This window comes from Sceloporus occidentalis, unplaced genomic scaffold (genome assembly GCF_023333645.1).
Source record: "Sceloporus occidentalis isolate IW3139 unplaced genomic scaffold, rSceOcc1.0.p SCAF_11, whole genome shotgun sequence".
Lineage (NCBI taxonomy): Eukaryota > Metazoa > Chordata > Lepidosauria > Squamata > Phrynosomatidae > Sceloporus > Sceloporus occidentalis.
In genome coordinates this window covers 13,313,275-13,335,749 of record NW_028316991.1, presented here as the reverse complement: position 1 = coordinate 13,335,749, position 22,475 = coordinate 13,313,275, and the positions used below count along the sequence as shown (strand labels likewise).

Sequence of the window (22,475 nt, the reverse complement as noted above, 5' to 3'; positions counted from 1 at the left end):
GCTTTCACTGGCGTAACTACAAGGGTCTCAGTGGTCGCAGCTGCGACCCGGCCCGTGCCTCTAGGAGGCCCGGTGCAATCCCTGTGACCCCTTCCCATCTCCTCGTATCGGTTCAAAATTGTTTAGAAAGGCCCTTCCGACCTGGACTGCACGGATCCAGGTCGGAAGGAGACAGGAGCATAGCGGGGTCACATGATGTCACCTGACCCCGCGGTAAAACCAAGGCTCCTTGCACGGTGTGAGAGCAGCCAGAGATACAGCTGCAGGAGCAGTGAGAGGTAAGCAGGGGCGTGAGGGATGTATGGAAATGTGTTTGTATATGTATGTATGTGAGCATTGATGTGTAATTGTGTGTGTGTGTGTGTGTGTGTCAGCATGGATGTGTAAGTGGGTGAAATGGGGTGTGTGTCAGAATGAATGTGTACATGTGTGTTAGTGAGTATGAGTAAGTGTGTGTAATTTGTGTGCCAAAGCATATGTTGGAAGGGGGGGGCAAGGGTCAAAGAAGGCGCAGACAAGTTGCAAAGTTGGGGGGGCGCTGTGGCAATTTTCGCACCAGGGCCCTGTGGCTTCTAGTTACGCCCCTGATTGCTTTCTATGTTGGCCTAATAAAAAGTATCCCTTTCAGACAACCCTAGCAGGGCATAAAAGCTGTTCTGATTCATATGGATTCGGGGCAGCTGGCACTCCAGCATCCCTATGCAGGGCAATGTCTATAGGTGAGCAGAGGTCTATAGAGACAAACTGAACCAGGCATTAAATGGGCAGCCGCATCCAGGATACTATTTTTAAATATCAATGATGCAAACTGATTCTTCTGCTTCTACAGTATTAAAGTTTCCTTATAAACACATCACATTTCTCTCCCCTATTACTGGTAATGTGGCCTCTGCTGAAGGTTGCAAAATAAATACATTTTACTAACATCTTTGTTGAGCCAGACCAAGATGAATTGTATCATGTAATTTTAGAGTACAGGCTCAATGCCTATCCCTCTACACTGCAAGACAGCTATTCCAGCACTGAGTTCTGTGCAGCTGCTCATAAAATACATTACAGAAGGACTGGGTGAAGGTCAAAAACAATGATTAGAGGTTTTGTATCCGCTACGGTACGACTGCAGCAAAAGCTACACAGGGGGAACTGAACTAGTATTAAGATTCCCTAAGAGTTACTGATGACCTCATATGAGCCAAGGCGGATTCATCCCACAGTCTCAACCCTGGGAGCTTTTCCTTGCTCCTTTCTCATTCTTGAAATTGTGATTTTGGTGTACACTTGTCCCAGCTTGCTGCATTAAGAATCTGCCATATCAGAAAGGAGTCTGTTGATGCTTGGGGCATTTTATAGCACAAATGGGTGAACTATAAAAAAGATAAACTATATGAACTGGATATTGGCCAACAGAAAATTCACAGAAGTCAACTTTACGTGAACATGTTACCTTTGTTGATGTTAAGACAAACATAGATAAATGTTATGAGACAACCAGGAATCTACACATTATGTCCACCACGAGCTCATGGGTTGCATTGAATTAGCTCCCAACAGGAAAATAGGTAGGAAAAGAAAACAAGAAAGACCTATAACAGATGAAAGGTGGAAAGTCTACAGAGACTAAATGTCCTGACTTGTCTCCAAATCCTAAGACTCTTTGCCTGGGGGCATTCAATCAGTTTATTGAAATCTTTACTTTGTAAGTCCAGCCTACTGATGGATGACATGCCATGACTGGCAAAGGGACAGCCAAGAGTCAATAAATGTGTCGAGATCACATACAAGAGAGTAGCAGGGGGTGCAATTAGAACATGTAGTCCTGGATTACTTGTTCTCTAGGTTTTTACAATAACATTTATCCGCAGGTGATCACAATGCAAATCACATGGCACTGCGATACTGACACTAACATTTATATACACTGAGCAAAATGATATGGAAGCTTCCACTCCAGAGAAAACTACCCATTTAGGACCTTAAATTGTGCAGCGCTACAGAATATGATGGCGCTATATAAAAATTATGATTAGAATTTAAGACTGTAATATATATATATATATTTATATATAGAATCAAGTTACAAATATGATTTGTCTTCTCTGATTTCTTATGTCCATCATTTTTCCATCCAACTGCAAAGAGTGGATTAAACAAATTTAAAACCCTCTGCCAAAAATCAATTGCTTTAAGCAATTTCATCTCATGCAAGCAACACATTGTCTGCAAAAGAACTGATTAAATAAAATAAATTTATTAAAAATCATAAAAAAAAAAAATTATCTTAAAACATGTACTAAGGGAGCTTTGATCTTTATACGGAGCCCACCTGCTTTCCCCTGCCACATTGACACAGATCCTAGAATATGGCCGTTTGTACAGCAAAAGAAAAAGCCCTTTGTTGGAGGCGCACAAAAGCCAAAGTCTCCCCTCTCCCGGCACTTGGCGCTGAGCAGGCCGGCCTCCGTGAACACTCCCCGGGCAAGAGAGTCCAGAGCAAGACGGGGATAAGAAAGAATGGGATCTCTACAGGCAGAGATCGCACCGAGCAGCAGGAATCCGGCAGGATCCCCACACTGACTTCCATCTGATCAGGTCCGACAGCAAGAGGGAGGAATACAAAGTTTCCCGACTTCTGCCACCAGATCCCAAAACCAGTATGATCACTTACTTGTCCGTCTCTTGTGACATGTTTGATCCAATGAACTTTCCCTTTATCTTCTCCCTAGCTCCCTGGTGGAACTGGACTTTCAAGTCTGTGCAGGTAAAGGTGTGTGGAGTGTGTAAGGGGAAAGAGATGGCAGAACTAGAGCTACTGGTAATTCTTCTTTTTTTTTTCCTTTCTTCTTCCACCCCTCCCCCCCTTTACTTTTTTTTTTCTTTTTTTTTTTCTTCTTCTAGCCAAGCTAGAAAGGTAAGAGACAGGTAGACAGTCCCTCCCTCTCCCCTCCTTCCTGCCCTCCCCCTTTCACCGCTGGTGGCTGGACAGGGTGGGAGGATGAGTGGATCAGTGTGTAGCCCCTTCCCTGCTTGTAGGGTGACACTGGGGTGTGCTGGGACAGATCCAGGTCAGGGATTTTTTTACCTGTGCAGGTAAATTCTTTCACTCCATGCTAATACTGGGTGCCCCTTGTTTTGCCGCACGCTGATTGGCTGACACCGGCTCAGAGTTCCGAGCTGAGCGCCTATTGGCTCCTTGTGCTCAGGTAAGGGCCTGCTTACGCCGGGAATTCGGATTAGAAGCAGTTCCTGCAGCCGTGTGTAAAGGCGGCACGGATGACAGGCCGACAACTACTCCGTGCAGGAACTGAGAATGGAGGACAAACTGACACTTTATCCTCCATCGGTACCAAACAGCAACGTGCTGCATCCGCGCAGCCTTGTGAACGCATTGCCGGTGTTACATGTATGCACCGTTAACAGTGTGACTCCTGTGAAGGGGTGCCGTCACACCGGAAGCACAAGTGATGCCCGCGCTCTACATATTGCAGGAGTATGCTGTGTTCTCTGGGAGTGAAGGAGTTAAGACAGGAGGAAGTATTGTGTAACATCCACCTGACCTCTTTTACACCTTTACAACCGGGTGGGGCTGGCCCTGTCCTGTCTATATGTCTGACTCTGTGTACATACACTCTACAGTTCATCTGTTTATCTGCCATATGTGTTGGGCTGTAGGGTTTATGGGGCCCTGTTTCCAAAGATGAAGCTGCTAACTGGGGAGCAATGGACCTGTTGCCTTAGATTTTTTTTTTATACAGATGATTCATTGGATTGACAAACAGTGGGGCAATTGCCATGGTAAACAATGAAGTGTTTTTGCTGATTGCTCCATTTTACACTGGAATTATTTTTCTACTTAACCCAAATCATATCACAGGAAATATATATATATATATATATATATATATATATATATATATAACGTATGTATAATGATATATATTTTACTTTCCTTCGGGTAGGCATCAGACTTTTTGGATCTTATAAATGAATGGGGGGGGGGGGATATCCTTTGATCATTCTGATGCAGTGACACCAGGGATCTATACCTGTAACAATTAGCACAAATGTACTTAACAGGTCTGTGGCTGCACAACAGCTTGTGAGCCTTTAACCATCGTGTCCCAAGCCAAGGTCTGACCGGGCGTCATAGGTGTTGTAGTCCAGCGACAATGATAAGGCTACACGCTACAATTTTCATGCTGCTTAGTCATCACCATGGTCTTGTCTGATACAATCCTCAAAGTCATAGAGGATCCAGAAAAGATGGAGGTTATTTGTACATTTTAATTGAGAAATACAGTGTCTTAATTTACCGGAACGCTATACCGCACACACACCTATCATTCCTCCGCACTGTTCCATTTTCCAGCGACTCTGGAACATAAGAGCAATGTTACCTTACAGTGAGAGACAGAGAGGCAGCAGCTCTGTCAACTTTCATAATACATCCTGGCCGGGCTTATGTGAGAACAGCAAACAATGTGGGCTGGCAAGTCATAGCTACCTCCTGCTGCTAGAAATTCAAACACCACATCTAGTATTGTCTCTCCTACTAATCTGCCAATTCAGGAATTCCATTAGACCATTCTTGCCCCAAACAATCTCAAGTATGAGTTTATGTGATAGGGTTAAAGCATTCTGATATGCAGGGGTGTACCTACAGTATTTGGCACTCGGGGCGGATCCTGTATGTGGAACCCCCCCCTGCAAAAAATGTTGGCAAGAATATTTATTTCACAAACTTTTAAACTGTATGTCAACTGGAAAAAAACTAGAAATCTTGAAAAATAAATGATTAACTTATAGATAAATTTAAATAAATAACATTTACTGAACAGATAGGGTACAGCATAACTCCTATCACTATACACTGAGCCAGATACTGACGGTAGTGCAGCATAACCCTATCACTATACACTAAGCCAGATATCGATGTGGTATGCCTCTGCCCCTGAAGCAGCCTGCCCATGCCACCTCTTCCCCCCCTAAACAGCCTTTCTGCCCCTAAACACTCTTACCTCTGTTGCAGATTTCACTGGTCCTGGGGCCAGCCAAGCAGCACTGGGGCCACACAGATGTCTTTGTGGCCCAATGGCCACCTATTGCGAGCCCGCAGCTTGCCGCTGTTGCACCCACGCCCGTGCTGGCGAAGATAATGTGTTTTATCACAGATATTGAATGAATGCCTACACTGTTAAAACATGTCCAGATGGCTTGAAACATTAAAGTGGCTAATGTAGGATCCAATGCAAGGTACCAAGACTATATCTTCATCAGCCGCATTGCCTGAAAGGCTGAGCTGCGGAGTAGTGTGCTGTCAGGATGGGAACTTTGCTGCTTTGCAAATGAAAGGAAAACCAAGAGGTCAGCCAATAACTAGACACGTAGCATAGCATCTTTTGTCGGGGTCACTAGTATGAGCAAGTGGATGTCAGCACTGTCAAAGGTACCCGCTGGCTAAGATAACAGATAATTAATATAAAGGAAATTCTTCAAAGAATGGGGATTGTAAATGATAGAACGTAACATTAATGTTTTAGAGCTTATTGATCCAAGGAGAACTTTACATACCCCCCCCCCGTGACAAAATCCGAAAAATAGCTAAATTGTTATTTTTTTCCTTATTTTGGAGTAAAAGTCGAAAGGATAGTTAGAAAGGTTGAACTTGATGGAGATAGGGTCTTTTTCAACCTAAATTCTTATGTTACTATATGCACATGAACGACAGAACACTCCACTGCTGAAGCTGCCTTGCGGTGAGTATAACGCACATGTGCCATGGCAAGCTAGATATGTGTTTTGGGCAAACACATCTCCCGCTAGCCACGGGGGGCGGAATCTGTTGAATCCCTTCGTGCATTTGCATGGGGGAAAGTGTTTAATTTAAAGGGGTAACTCAGCTATTGTATGCATTAAATCAACAGATGAGATCACAAATCAGACAAACTAGACAACTTATTTGAAACATGGATTAATTTTATTGATTGACAGGTGAGTACATAAGGGAATGTCTTTAAATGTTACAAAGTAGCAGTTTAAATTAGTTTAGCCAAGAAAAAAGTTAGCACTTGTCTTTCATAAAGTTAAATTAATTACCCCAAAAAGAAATGTCTGTTTGTATTTTTTTGTGATCATGTTTTTGGTTTTAAAGAAACTTTCATTTTGGATAATAAATACTTATTTTATACAATGATGCAATTTATAAATATACTGCATCATACTAGCAATCAAGAAAGGTGCAAAATCTATAAATATATCTATAAGTATAATAAACATACAACAGAATTAACAATATATGTTGGTGCAGAGCCATCACTTCTAGGATAGTTGTTACAATTGTGAACTATTAGATGCTCAACCTGTTCTTTATTTTTTCCAGATTTTGGAAATCCATTTTCTTTGGTATTCCATTTTCTGTGTTTTTCCACAGTTGCATCTCCTTACCTGCATGTCGTTACCTAAGTGACCCCCAATGTTTGAACGGTAGTTTGTCTGTATGTGTATATATATATATATTATATATAGTATGTTTTGAGTTTTGTTAGCACTATCCATCATTATGCAAATATATTATGGAGCAGTAAAGCATCCCTGGCACTTTAGGGCTAGTGGCTGATAAATCAGTTGCATTCGTCTTTTTGACACACGTCAGTGAGAAGTACCATTGGGAAACCAGAATGGCCTGGATATGCAAGTCCTGTAAAGAAAGAAGTTTCTAAATTGTTAATTGCATTAAAATAAAAAAAAAATCTTCATTCACATGGATACTTTGTGTAATTTTTGGATACAAGTTTCAGTACAATTCCACAATCCCACACAGATGTTCCCTTCGTGACAGGTGGGGCATATGATTGTGAATGAGGTTAAAGACTGGCTTGGGGCAAGGGAGGAAGATTCACATACCTGGGAGCCAGAGTCTTTGAGTCGCTTTTCTTTTTCTCTGGACATGGGGAGTAGCATACTCCGGAATGTTCCTGGGAATGTCAATATAAAGTGAATGATAGTGAACCTGCCTCTCTGTGTGTGTCTGGGAATGATCCTGTACACCTCTATATAAAAGAAATATTTGAAATGCCACTCATCATTAAAAAATATAACCACAGCTACAGACACACACACACACACACACCTTGCACTCTGCATATGTGTGACACGACGGCCAAACTTGGGAACCTTCTGAGTTCCACCCGAATCCTTCGGTTCGTGGGAGCGGGGTCCTGACACACCCCATCCCCCCTAAATGGGGGGGATGGCCTGTGACTGCCCATGAAATCAGTGGGACCACCAACTGATGTCAGAGGATGCGTCCCACAATGGTAGACTCTGGGTAGCTGGAACCCAAAAGTATACCCAGGTACTCCACTGAGGTACCAAGTCACTCCTTCCTTTAGTCTGCCAACTCATATCTTTGTCACTATGCTGGTCACTTGTCCTTGGTCTTCATCAGACTGGTTTTCAGTAGCCATAGGTCTTCAGCACCCAATGCATTAGGTCTTTGTCAGACTGGTGGTAAGCAGTGCTTTGTCCCATTGACAGCCTGTGGCCCTGTGTCTTTACCTGGCTGTGAGTGTGTAATCCCACAGAATGGTCAAGCACCAGTCAGAGGGCCTAGTTCTCAATCAGAGTCACCTACCTTTTGAAGCCTTCTATCATGCTTTGCAATTTACAAACTCTCCAATATATCATCTTTGGCACAAGTCACTCAGCTCTTACTATGCCTAACCCTGCCTCTGCCATTTTGGGTTTTCCAAACTTCCTTATCACAGCTGTCTAATTCTAACAAGGCCCTGGCCAAGCCTCTGTCGTTTGGCACCCATTCATATACTTTATGAGCTGACAACAAATCAATGAGTGATTGCATAAAACCCTGTTGCTGAATAGGGCTACCCTTACCATCTAATCCTTAATCAACACTAGGATGAAGCTTCACTAAACATTGCTATTACAGGGATGCATGCAATGTATACATTTAAATGTGTCTATATACAAGTTACATTTTGTTAATTATACATGGTGTTTTTGTTTACGAATAATACAAAAATATTTATTTTACTGAACTTGGTCTATGGTTCTACATTGAGAGAATGTGTGAAGATCTTAACGTTCTTTCCATAATTGTTAATCTGTTTTCCCACTCTCTTAATTGCTCTTAGATCTTTTAGAGTCTTTTGACTTGTCCTACCCGTTTTGCACCAAACTTAACAGTTTACATAAACTGGTAGAGCAGGTGTACTGAACAGGGCAAACATACTTTCTACACATACGGTATACACACAACAGAAGTCACACAATACTGATATTCTGCCAGGTGTAGAAACACACATATCCTCTGTGTCAATATAATAATTAACTGTAAATTAATTATATATAATATAATTTACTATTCTTGCTATATTTTTATATATATATACAGTATATATATATGTTATAAACATGCACATTAGGATTAATACATACATGGATACTATGAACTGAAAAATTAGATTATTAAATGTAAAAAGCCCTGTAATATTAGCTGAAAGGGCAGGTAGATAAAATAGCAATCAAACTTTAAACGAGTGCACCTTTATTTCCAGAGAGCAGGTAATATTTGGCAAATATTTGGGTTGAGCAAACAGAAGGAATACTGGTTAGAGAAAAAGGACAATAGAACAGCCAATAACTGAGATCACGTGTGCTTTTTAAAGGTCTCATGAAACCTTCACGCTCATATTATGGCAAACACGTTACGCAATTAAATTGTTGAGCTAGGAGTGCTGTAGTTTACAGTGTGTGTAAAGCTGTTTTTAAAGCTGGAATTGCTAAAAAATGATAATCTCTTACTTTGCCTTATGAGTTAAATATGCGCTAATGCTTCACTTGGGTCTTTGCTTATAATCCGATTAGATACTCCCTGGAAGTGTTTGAATATATGTAAAAGATTGATCTGTTTTAAAGGTTTTTTATTTTATTAATAGGGTATTGAATGTTGACAGGGTGGATTCATCTTATCAGCTACATGTTTTCTACTGACAATGATCTTATAACAGAATCAAGCAGAACCTTACAGCACTTTCCTGGGTAATTTAGGTCTTGCACTTTGGTTAGTGTTACAAGGACAGCAATTTGAATACAGCCATCATTTCTATAGAGGGAAAACATTGAAGAGCTGAATAGTATTGTAACTGCAGCTCTCTTAATGTATAACCGGGAAGACAATTATAGCGTTCCTCCATAGGTATTATATAGGTTTACTTAAACAGTAATCTCTTGCTAGTTAAGCCACCCATGGGATGGGTCTATGCAGTGTTTTGCTTCCTTAAGTGGTGAGTGTCAGGGTTATTACAACCATGCCTGGGAACTCTGGGGGTTCGACCCGGAGTCTCCAGGTTTCTGCGCCAATCTCAGGGTCACACAGTCTGAAGCTGACTCGTTCATACTATACATTGATCTAACTGGTGCTTTTGCTACTGGTATGTCATATGCAAAAATTGGGGCCGGACACACATATAATAAGCAGTATTTAAGTGAGGACTAGTTGGATAGTGGGGAGATACATGGGGTGAGTTGATATAACCCAATGCACTCCTAGGAAAAATAGAATATCGTCCAGGGCATTCAGCTATGAAACAAAGAATGGAAATTTACAAGTAATGGTATGGGATCTGATGGCTGTATAAAAAATTACAAATAAAATAGAACATGTTCACATATACATATTTGATTTATTTTTGCAAAAAAAAATAAAAAAATTAAGGGCCACATTTGGATACAAGTATGTTTGGGGGATGGTTTGTTGGGTTCATAGGTATCATAATGCCCCAAGCACAGTCGTAGCCACTGCCCCTATATGTTAGCTCGACTGCACACCCCTATAATGAGGTTGAAACCTCAATTGTTCTGAACAACGGTCTGGGGCAGTACTTAGATGCATGACGAATGATCAATTAAATGTTAATGGTCTGCATAATAAAAAAAAAAAAAAAACACACAAAATGGAAAATCTATTATTTGTCTCTTAATTTTGGAATGCGTTTCCTGAACAAAAAAAAGAAGCATTCGGCTTTAATTATCAATGTATTGGTTTACACACTTAATTTGAACAGTAATGCCCAGTGTAAATAAATCTGTTTGTTGAGTTGAATTGAGCAGAATCAGAAAGCTCTATTTTAAAGGATAAATTCACTTTGGTTTCTGAAATGTAGACAAAGCAAACAGCCTTTTGTTAGATGCCATCCTTGATGCTGTAGCAGATGACAGATTACCTCTGTGTACCCGAATAGGATGTACAGGGGAGTTTGTCGCTGTCAAAAAAATTTGACGTGAAGTTAAAGTTTACATTTTTTAGGTTACAGGAACTCCAAAATTACAACTTAAAGGTATTTAGCATCATTAAGATAAAACTTTAGCATGTTTTTCTGAAACAATTAAAAAATATATACAAAATAAAAAAAAAAAATACAAAAAATATATACAAAACTCTTAACCTTATAAGGAGCAGTGCAGATATTGCCTAACCTGGGAACAAATGTGGCAGCTGCATTTGGTTATTTTTGGTCTAAGGAGAAGACAATGTTGAAATTGCATGGAATGAATATATACCATCACCTTGGTCATATCACATGTACACTATGAATACCCCTGTGAATAGCAAGGTTTTAGCGAGTACACCAATTGATCAGTTCTTCACTCAGAAATGATTGCTGTGTAAGGGAACTTGGTAGAACCAGAGGCTCAATTAATAGACAAAGGGCTGTGCCCCCAAGATTTTGTCTGCCACTGCTCTTCTCTTCCAGCTTGGATAGTAGGGGGTCCACAAGCTGTAATCTAGGGTGCTCTAATCACAGGGCTTCTGACTGTATTTACCTCTCCCATGTTTGTTTGCAGCAGGAGAACGAGAGTGCAAAGAGTCCTATGCCAAAGTTCTCCCATGCTAGACTACAAGGCAGATCAGACATTGCACTCGGGGACGAGAAAGTAAGTATAAATATTGAAACACAGCAGCGATGACAGAAAAGAACCATTCCACCCATCTAGTCTGCCCACTTCTTCAAACCTTAATCAGTCCTTCGTTTTGTCTTCGGGATAGCTTTATTCCTATCCCGTGCATGTTTACATTTTCTCATTTGGTTAACCTCTACCACTTCTGGTGGGGGGCTGTTCCACTTATCTTCCACCCTCTCGGCAAACTATAGTTACACCACTCTTTACAAGTGATTTCTGGCTTATGTTCTCCATGACTGTATTATTATATCTTCATGAAAAGGTAAGAAGACAAAGTGGCTTTTAGATGATCAATCTTGCTACCAAAAATATACTCTAAGACCAGAACAGGTTGTGTGTGCAAAGGTAATGCTATCCTTGTGCATACATTTCTGTAAAGCAAGAGCCTTGTTCTTTCTTTAGGTCAGAAAAAGGTATTTATTCAGAGCACATATAGGTGTGGTGCAGTTTTAATTGTGTTTTCCCATTTTTTTCCACCGACTCAAATACCCTCTGGGAAGGGTGGAGTGATTACCTTTTTTTTTTTTTACTATTTATTTATTTTTTAAAAAAATATTCTGCATGGATTAGTTTTGAACAGAACACAATCTGTCAAAAACATTTTTTTTTTACCTGTTTGGCAACTTTGTCAGTTCTGCACAGGCTTTGCAGTTCTTTCAATATTTGCTTCATTGTAATTTGGCAACAAAATATTTTTTTATAACCATTGCTCTAGCCAACTGTAATTGGGCAGTCCGATGTCCCTGGCAGCCTCACCAATAAAGATTGCATTTTTCATTTAAAATTTAAATTTACTTTATTATTTATTCCTCAAAATGGTAAAAAAAAAAAATACTAAAAAAAAAGCACACTGCCCTCTCTGTAGTCTGACAATTCACACCATTAATTGGCAATTAGTGGCCATTGTGTTCTCCGTGAAATGAGGAATGAAAACATGTATCGAATGACCATTATTTCTAAGCCCTTTTATCTTTGCTTTCTGTCTTAGCTTAATTTTATACATTAGAATACCATGGCAAGTTTTTATTCTCAAAGTTATTTATTTATTTATTTTTTTCTCAATGTATTTTTTTGTGAACGGTACAGATGCCAGGGAGAGAGTGGCATGGATTTATAGTGATTGAAGGAGTGGAATAACGACGCACGTTTGAAACATTTTTATAGGCAGCTTCCTCATGAATTCTGAACCAAACATTAGATTTGGCCAAACTTTCTTTTTTTAGGTATTAACTGTTTCATATGCAAATTATCATTATTATGATTTTTTTCAACTAAGGCAGTTTTATGTAAAATATATAATGTGTCCCTTCAGGCAAATCTGCATTCATGTGTGTTATGTTTATAGCCAGATAATGGAACCAGTGTGATATCTTTGCCAGAATTGGCAATTACAGTGTATTTTAAAGCACGGTATAATACTTTTTTAAACAAACTGTAGCGCTTTAGAGAATGTTATACTGCTTGAATGTACTCCCTGCTTTATCTATGGTATTCTTATACCATACCATGAAAAGGTTTCCGTCAGACAAAAGTGCATGTAAGCATAAACGGGTCTATTCACTAAAGGGAGAATCCTCAGGAGAGTTTACAAGAGAGTTGTGGTTTCAACGCCCTAAATACTGGATCTTTCTAAGTTAAAAAGATTAGTTTCTGTATTATTCCGCGGACTCAACACATTAGCCAATGTATGGATGTGGAGATGTGTACAACACAATGCACAGGTTTTTAGCTTAAGGGGGGCAGTCAAGATCAAATTCTTTTCAGGATTTGGTGGAAAACTTTTTGTTTCATTGTCCTGGCTAAGCAAGCAATTTGTCGCTGAGAAATGCTCCTCCGATTTACCCCACCAGCTGTTTCTTATCCATGCCGTCGGGAGGGACAGGATCTGGTGTCAGGGCCAACAAAGTTGAGGAATCTGAAGTCAGCTTCTTACAAATGGAGAAATGGGCTACTTTCCCTCTTTTATCCATATTCTACGCCATGTTCCAACCGTAAAAATGAAGAATACAACCTTACCAACTCTGAACAGCTTTGAAAAGGAGGGATTTGGACTTGGTATCCCTGAATTACAATGTCAACAAAACTGAATTATTTTGCCCTTTCAATTGCCACTTTTTCCCTGAAGATTCTCGTAAAATTATATATATAAACAAGCATACATTCATCATTTAATTGTTTAGGGAATATAGCAACTTGCATTACCCTACCAAACATTCATTTCTTTAATCAGAATATATTCTAACCCTAGCCAGGGATCCAAAATTCAACAAACACGAACGCTGTAAAAATGTAACCAGTTCAATTATTCTGCAAGGCATTTGTCAAGCCAACACTCAAAGCCCAGCTTTGCCTTTGCGTTTTAAAGAAATGCAATTAAAATATCTTAAATGATTATGTTAATAGATTAATATGTTACTTATTTTGGACAACAGACATTAGGCGCATTCCGTCCTTTAACTACAAAGTAATAAAACAGACTTCCTATTTAGAGAGCGTAATTGTTTATCAAGCTAATTACTTACAAACATCCTTGAAAAATGCAGTAGTGTAGTAGCAATAACCAACACAAGTGTCACACAGGTTTAATGGCTGAATTAACCTCTGTTCCTGTATCTTAATGGTTATTGTTTTGCTTAAATGGATGGGGAGTTTGGGTTCAATATCTGTTGAGTGCCAGAAAGTTATGGCACTTAAAGGATGAGGGCTTCATTAGAAAGGTAAAATCAATGCTGTCCGCCATATTCAGCCGTCTTTACAGTACTAGACAGGCAGAAGGGGAATCATCTACATTTTGACCAAATTGTAAATGTTATTTTTTCTTTAATATCAAGAGGTTGAGAGCATTCTCTCCCATGTCTATAGATGTTCTAGGTATATGCACAAAGTTATATCTGACCTGGCCCACATACTCTACACATTGCCATTACTCGTTGTTTCAGGCAATTAATGGGATGAGCATGTCTAGGAGATAGTCAAACCACCATAATCCGCTGGAAGATGAAAGAGATTACATATTCAGCAGGATAAAAACACAAATGGGTAAATTTAGATGGGTGCCTACATCACCCAAGAAAAGGGTTATAAAAAGGCAAAATATTAGTGTGACTAATGGATTTCCACTGTTTATTTGATTATTAATATGCCACATAACCAGGACGCAGATGATGAGTACTCACCAGGAGGAGAATGAATGTAAAAATCTGGAACTGCAGAATTAAGATGCAGTATAACTTTTCAAGTACCTTTTGAATTTTCTGATAGAAGCAAGATCTCATATAGTGTGAGGCAATCCCCAATATTTATATCTCAGATAATATGAGCTTGGAAATATGATCTTTTGCTTTGTTGTGTGTACATGTTGGTCATTTCAACAGCACCCTGGAATCTGAATGTGTAACTATGTGTAATAAATAAAATAAGTGGATGGAAAGCCCCTGGAAAGAGTACAGGAAGGATTTAGTTATGATGCTTGATACCCAATGTTATACATGGAATTGTAAGTAAGAAATAAAGCAAAGGAACTAGGATAGTGACTCAAAATATTAAAATCAGAGAACCTCCGTTTCCACGGTGTGTTAAGTCCAAAAACTGTTATAAAATAAGTTTACTGTATTGCAAATCTGTAATTCTGCATTTCATGTTTAGTACAAACAAATGTTTAATCATAAACTTACAGAAGGCACTTCTAAAATTTTGAGTTAACATCAACTTGATATGAGATGTCGAATATAAACCCTTGTTTGAATATCAGTTTATCGTTGTATAAACGTCCTAAACCAATGTAATCAAACTGTAATCAAGAATAAATACCGTACTAACTGTCTCAAGTTTCCAGGGAGAGTTCCATTATTTCTGTTGTGTGGGAACTTGAAGGTTAAAAGACGAGCTTGTTTAAAAAAACAAAATAAGTTAAGCATGTTGAATAATTTGTTTCACATTGGTGGAATTTTGTTTTGGTTCTTCTAATTCTGGGTTTTTCCTCCTTATTGAAAATTTTGATGTTGGGATTTTTGGGAGATGTACAGTGTAGGGTCAAGATTAGGTGGGCTGTGGGGGGTAACAAAAAAAAATCTCATCACAAATCGTATTTAAGGGGACAAGAAGGAAACCATAGATAAAGCCAGTTGGGACCATCATGCAAAGTGAGTTTTTATTCCTATAATAGAAAACATAGACAGTGATGGCAGATAAGGACCATTCGGCCCATCCAGTCTGCCCAACAAATAACGTTGCAAGAAATGTCCGCACATAATTAGATACCCATCAGACAAATCTTTGCATATGTAATGGCAGTTTTTGTATTGCTACAGTGATATACAGACAGACAAAAGCATCATGTATGCATGGAAAAAACACAGATATTCTTAAAAGACATACCCAGATACCCGGAAAATGCAGAGAAACCACGTATCTCCTGCAAACACTTAAACCCCACTAACCTACATAAACACTGATCCCACAGATGATCAGTGTCTCTTCTCCTGTAGCTGTTGCAGGAGAGGGGCCCTCTGCAACAACTGGCTGCCACTTGCCAACGATTGTCCTGGGGCAATTTCCCATTTTGGTCCAATGTAGGTAAATGGTTGCTTGCGACTGAAATCAATAACAGACAACTGGAGGGTAGATTTTTTTTCATCATTCTCAGGGGCACTAAAGCAGCAGTATGTAAACCATTTTTCTGTAGCAAGCCCTGGCACCAGCACCCAGCCAAGAGTACAACCGCTGAGATCACAGAAGCTGTACAGAGGATGCAGGTGGGAATGGAGCTGGTGCCATGGAACTTGTTCATGTTGTGAGGTGGGTGTGCAGCAACGCATATGTACTGTATTTATATTAGGGACAAATTTAGGGACAAAGTTCCTTTTGTATCACTGGTTTTACAAGAGAGCTACCATATGAACCCAATTTAGTATATTCACTTTAGTATTTTAAGAACTTCTTAATGAATAAGCTATTTATAGCTAATTTCATGAGGAACTTGAAGTCACCAACTAAGTAGCCTATCCTGGATTATAATTACATTTACAAAGAGAGTAGAAATAAAATGTAAGGAGCTAGTAGTGTGGCTTGCAACATAATAATACAAATTAAGTTCGACATTTAGTAGAAAGCTGAAAAAGCGAGGCCAGACCACCTTCTAAATGGACGAAAACAAAGCAGAAAGCTCAGAATTTTGGCCTGAAATTTGTGGGTCCCTTCACTTACACTTTCTCACATTCTTACTCTCTCCTATTCACATTCACTCTCTCTAAATGTTTCCCTACCTTCTCTGCCGACCGCTTCTGCTGACAACAAAGAGAGAAGATAGAAGATGCGGAAGTGACCAGAGAAGGTAGGGAGACATTTACAGAGAAAGTATGAGTGAACGGGCCTGTGATTTTCCGATGAAAACATAGAGCTTTTTGCTTAATTTTCGTCCGCTTTGTGGGACGGTCTGTCCTTGCTTTCTCGGCTTTGTACGAATCGCCAAATTTGCCAAAATTTGGTAAATTTGCTACTTCTACAAATCTGACCGCACAAGTCTTATATTCAGTCACTTGTTCTAGAATCCACACTCTATATTGTACCTTTTGTTTTGCTCAAAGATGGTGCAGTATGGAATAACACCAAAACCGACTAGATAAATCTCAACATCTACAGTCTTACAAAACGTTCTGGTCCTTCTCGCTAGTTGCACCCGCATGCAGAAACGTGCACGCAACATATGGCAATGACAGCACACACCTCACGATTGCCGGTGCTGTTTGAAAAACCTATATATAATAATATATTCATATATTTATTCTAAATTAAATATATATAAGGTAACATGAACCATATATATAAAAAAAAAAGTTAGTCAACATAAAATAACACTTAATGAAAAAGAAATTCAACTCAAACAGTATAGCGATGTTCAAATATGCTTGTATCTTCTTTTACTGGGTGGATTTAGAACATTGGACAAGAAGGAAGAATGCAAACATCCTCTTTTAATCGAGAGCCAACCTCTGCAGGCAAAAGTCATTGTTGACATTTCATATTTCATAAACATGCTTGTCTTCAAACTTTCAAGTTCCCACACAGCAGAAATAGTGGAATTCTCCCTGGAAACTAGGGACAGTTAGTATTTGTTCTTAATTACAGTTTAATTACATTGGTTTAGAAGTTTTTTTTCACTAATTGATAGACTGATTGATATTCAAACAAGGGTTTGTGTAAGTTAGTGGGTTTAAGAGTATGCAGGAGATAAGTGTTTCTCTGTATTTTTTCCTCTGAGTGCAACAGGGTATGTTCTTACCGTGTGTGTGTGTGTATTTCTGCATACATGCATGATACTCTTCACACTTATACATATAAGCTCATGACAAATTTTCTGCACTTTTGCATTTCTTTTTCATCAGTTTCGTCAGAGACCCTCATTTTCGTTGATTTGTATGAATGTACAAAACAGGCAATTTTTGTTAAAAATAAAGTTTGTAAGGAAACCGATGCAAAGTCTAGCTAATATTACAGGGGGTGGACTGTCCTTTCTTTTACATCCAAAGATTTTAAATTTGGATGCGCTATATCCAGACTACCTGAATACCCAGAGACGGGGGTGGGGGGCAGGGGGGGGAGTTATTTCCATTGTCCTCCCTCTTTCTTCCACAAATAGTTTAAATAGGTTCGTTGTAGACACCGAAACGTATTTTTATTTTGCAGCTGACATTTCCCTATGGTTTGCATACTCTTTGTATGTACTGCTGCTGGTATACACCTGGGATTGTTTTGTCCATAGCACGGAAGGGTAACAATTATGCTTTTTTATGTTGCCTCGTATGCTAATAAGCTTTAAAAATGCATTAAAAGAACAGACAGCCTTAAAAAAATTAATTTTCAATGTTTTATTGTGACAAACTGCGACTTTGACAATTTCAAGGAGAAGGTTTAAATTAATTTGGTTCGCTGTAAGAATAACCTCTCATCCTGTCTACACCCAAGCAGCAACTAAGAGATTCCTGGCGTCCTATGTAATGTTTACATTGCTTACCAATGCTCCTCCAAGATGTAAACGCATTGTGTATATATATATATATATATATATATATATATATATATATATATATATATATATAGATATATAGAGAGAGAGAGAGAGAGAGAGAGAGAGAGTCACAAATTAACCTGATAACATGATTTTTAGAACCTCACAAAGTATTGGAAGGAAATATATTTCAAAAGAGGAGAAATGGTAGGTCATAGTCTGAAACTAGAGTGTCATGGGCTCAGATATAATGTAAGAAAGTTTTTCTTTACAGACAGGGTGATAGATATTAAGTAGATATTAAGGTTAAACATGCATGGCAGAGCAATAAAGATACCTTGAATATAAGACCAGTGTTTCAGAGTTTTACAGCAGATCTTGTTACCGTCAAATTCTATGTTTCTAAGATCAAACACTGTGTGATCGTTACATAATTTTTTCATGTGTGTCCAGATGCCTGTTTTTTTAAATAGATTGATGATTCCCCAGGTACGACAGGCTTTTTGGAAACTACTAAATTGATTAGACTTCTGGATGATCTACGGCTATAATAATGCAGTAAATTTCTTTGTGTCATTCAATGAAAAACCGTGGTCGTTAATTGATGGTGTTGTACCATGTCTTGTGCCTTTAACATAATTATGAAACACTAAAATGGAGTGTCATATTGCCTTTAAGAGAAAACCTGGGAATTTACGCTCACCAAAGAGATGAACCCAACACAGATTTATACATCATTTCTTTCAAAAGGCTGTTACTTCCTTTTTGGCAAAAACTCAAATAATACAGTTTGTTCCCAGAGAAACAAGGAAATAGCAGTTCCTACAGTAACCTAAAGACTGGAGTCAAGCTATCAGACACTTTCAAATCAGTGGTCATGCCATCAGATGCTTTTTCTTTAGATTAGCAAAAGGTGCATTAGACCTGGAAATGTGATAATAATCATATAATGTTACAATTTTTAGTGGATTTTGCAGAGTTCTCACACAAATATATCTCCCTGCAAAATTAGATACGTTTATTAAACAAATTAAAGGTAAATATCCGCTCATATCTAGCAAATTACCTTTTATAACATTTCTGCATATATTACAAAATTCCACCATTGGACCAACACATTTACACTGCACATATCTCACACACACACACCCCTATATAATATCTTACAATATGGTGCATTTTTACTGTGGAAATTTAAAGCTATGGCGCCGCAAATATCATCCCAGTGGACAGCTAATGGGATTTTTCAACATTCTACATGGGGTTAAAAAAAATTCCCCCATTGGACCATTACAGTTACACTGCACATATCTCACACACACACACCCCTATATAATATCTTACAATATGGTGCATTTTTACTGTTGAAATTTAAAGATATAGCACCCCAAATAGTAGCGCAGTACTTGATAAATGTCATATTTCAACATTCTACATGGGGTTAAAAAAAATTCCCCACTGGACCAATACAGTTACACTGCACATATCTCAAACACAACCCCCGCTATTATTTCTGAGAATATGGTGCATTTTTACTGTGGAAATTTAAAGCTATAGTGCCCCAAATATCAGCCCAGTACACAGCAACCGTCATTTTTCAACATTCTACATGGGGTTAAAAAAAAATTCCCCCATTGGACCAATACAGTTACACAGCAACCGTCATTTTTTTTAACCCCCTGTAGAATGTTGAAAAATGACAGTTGCTGTCTACTGGGCTGATATTTGGGGCACTATAGCTTTAAATTTCCACAGTAAAAATGCACCATATTCTCAGAAATAATAGAGGGGCATGTGTTTGAGATATCTGCAGTGTAACTGTATTGGTCCAATGGGGATTTTTTTTTAACCCCCTGTAGAATGTTGAAAAATGACGGTTGCTGTCTACTGGGCTGATATTTGGGGCCCTATAGCTTTAAATTTCCACAGTAAAAATGCACCATATTCTCGGAAATAATAGAAGGGCATGTGTTTGAGATATCTGCAGTGTAACTGTATTGGTCCAATGGGGAATTTTTTTTTAACCCCCTGTAGAATTTTGAAAAATCCCATTTGCTAGGTATTGGGCTGATATTTGGGGCACTATAGCTTTAAATTTCCACAGTAAAAATGCACCATATTCTCGGAAATAATAGAAGGGCATGTGTTTGAGATATCTGCAGTGTAACTGTATTGGTCCAATGGAGGAATTTTTTTTAACCCCCTGTAGAATTTTGAAAAATCCCATTTGCTATGAATTGGGCTAATATTTGGGGCACTATAGCTTTAAATTTCCACAGTAAAAATGCACCATATTCTCGGAAATAATAGAAGGGCATGTGTTTGAGATATCTGCAGTGTAACTGTATTGGTCCAATGGGGGAATTTTTTTCAACCCCCTGTAGAATGTTGAAAAATGACGGTTGCTGTCTACTGGGCTGATATTTGGGGCGCTATAGCTTTAAATTTTCACAGTAAAAATGCACCATATTCTCAGAAATAATAGAAGGGGGTGTGCTTGAGATATATGCACTGTAACTGAATTGGTCCAATGGAGGAATTTTTTTTAAACATCTGTAGATTTTCGAAAAATCCCATTTGCTATGAATTGGGCTAATATTTGGGGCGCTATAGCTTTAAATTTCCACAGTAAAAATGCACCATATTCTCATAAATAATAGAGGGGCATGTGTTTGAGATATCTGCAGTGTAACTGTATTGGTCCAATGGGGAATTTTTTTTTACCCTCTGTAGAATTCTGAAAAATGCCAGTTGCTGTCTACTGGGCTGATATTTGGGGCACTATAGCTTTAAATTTCCACAGTAAAAATGCACCATATTCTCAGAAATAATAGAGGGGGTTGTGTTTGAGATATGTGCAGTGTAACTGTATTGGTCCAATGGGGGAATTTTTTTTAACCCCATGTAGAATGTTGAAATATGACATTTATCAAGTACTGCGCTGCTATTTGGGGTGCTATATCTTTAAATTTCCACAGTTAAAATGCACCATATTGTAAGATATTATATAGGGGTGTGTGTGAGAGATATGTGCAGTGTAAATGTGTTGGTCCAATGGTGGAATTTTGTAATATATGCAGAAATGTTATAAAAGGTAATGTGCTAGATATGAGCGGATATTTACCTTTAATTGGTTTAATAAACGTATCTAATTTTGCAGGGAGATATATTTGTGTGAGAACTCTGCAAAATCCACTAAAAATTGTAACATTATATGATTATTATCACATTTCCAGGTCTAATGCACCTTTTGCTAATCTAAAGAAAAAGCGTCTGATGGCATGACCACTGATTTGAAAGTGTCTGATAGCTTGACTCCAGTAACCTAAAGCTAGCAATACAACTGGGCCAAAGGAAATTCACTCATCTCTAATAACGGAAGAAAGGAGCACCTATCCCATGAAGAAACCTTGTTCTGGCATCTGTGTGTCCGCAGCCATATTAGTCATGTGACAGCTGATGATTGCAACATACACAATGTTTCCATTCATCAGTACTTCAGTGGGAGCTACTGCGGGTGCGGGCAAAAAACCCCAAACTTTTCCTAGTAACAAATATATTCAACTTTACTAACCAGTAAGCTTGTCCAAAAAATAAAATGTTATTCCAATAAAAGGAAGGTAAAACTGTCACATACAAGTAGTTTGGAGACACCATGGTCAGGTAGGACTCCAGGACAGAGCAGTTCAGACAAGCCAAGGTCAGGATTCCGGAGAACAGGATAGCCGGTATACATAGCCAAGGTCAGGATTAAGGAGAACAGGATAAACTATAAACAAGCCGAGGTCAGGATACAGGATAACAACGTAGTCAGGCAAGCCGAGGTCAAACACAGGAATCAAGAAGATAAACGCTATCTGGGTGCTAGCACAAGGCATAGACGACCATCAGAAGGCAAGGTGAAACTGGTCTGAGGGGTTTAAATGGAGAACCGCAGAGGAAGTCTGAATCTCCCATCAGCCCCTCATGACATCACTTCCGGTGTCTGTGAATCGCGGCCATCTTGTGGATGGCGTAATCTCCCTTCATAAATTCCCGCAGTATGCGAGTTTGCCACCAGAGGGCGCGCGTGCGCGCGCAGCAGCAGGACGACACTGTGTACCAGGAGGTCTGCCTCTCCTACGCGGCACTTCAGAGGAAGGTAGTGGAAGCGGCCTTGCGGTAGAGGGAGGTCTCCCTCTCCCTCGCGGAGGTGGACGTGCGGTGGAGGGGGGTCTCCCTCTCCTTCGTGGTGGCCGTGCGTTGGAGGGGGGTCTCCCTCTCCCTCGTGGAGGCTGCTGCGGAGGTGGCTGTGTGGTGGAGGGAGGTCTCCCTCTCCCTCGTGGCGGCTGCTGCGGAGGTGGACGTGCGGTGGAGGGGGGGTCTCCCTCTCCCTCGTGGAGGCTGCTGTGGAGGGGGGTCTCCCTCTCCTTCGTGGTGGCTGCTGCGGAGGTGGCCGTGCGTTGGAGGGGGGTCTCCCTCTCCCTCGTGGAGGCTGCTGCGGAGATGG

General features: G+C 39.4%; 1 protein-coding gene across 1 annotated transcript in view; it reads right to left on the bottom strand.

The window, feature by feature from the left end:
* Positions 1-12,950, bottom strand: part of LOC149305603 (grainyhead-like protein 2 homolog) — a 56,798-nt gene extending 43,848 nt beyond the window's left edge. Inside the window, exon 1 of the mRNA XM_089477592.1 lies at positions 12,823-12,950. Within this exon, the coding sequence (XP_089333718.1) occupies positions 12,823-12,950 (128 nt within the window). The remainder of the gene's footprint in view (positions 1-12,822) is intronic.
* Positions 12,951-22,475: the final 9,525 nt, after the last annotated feature.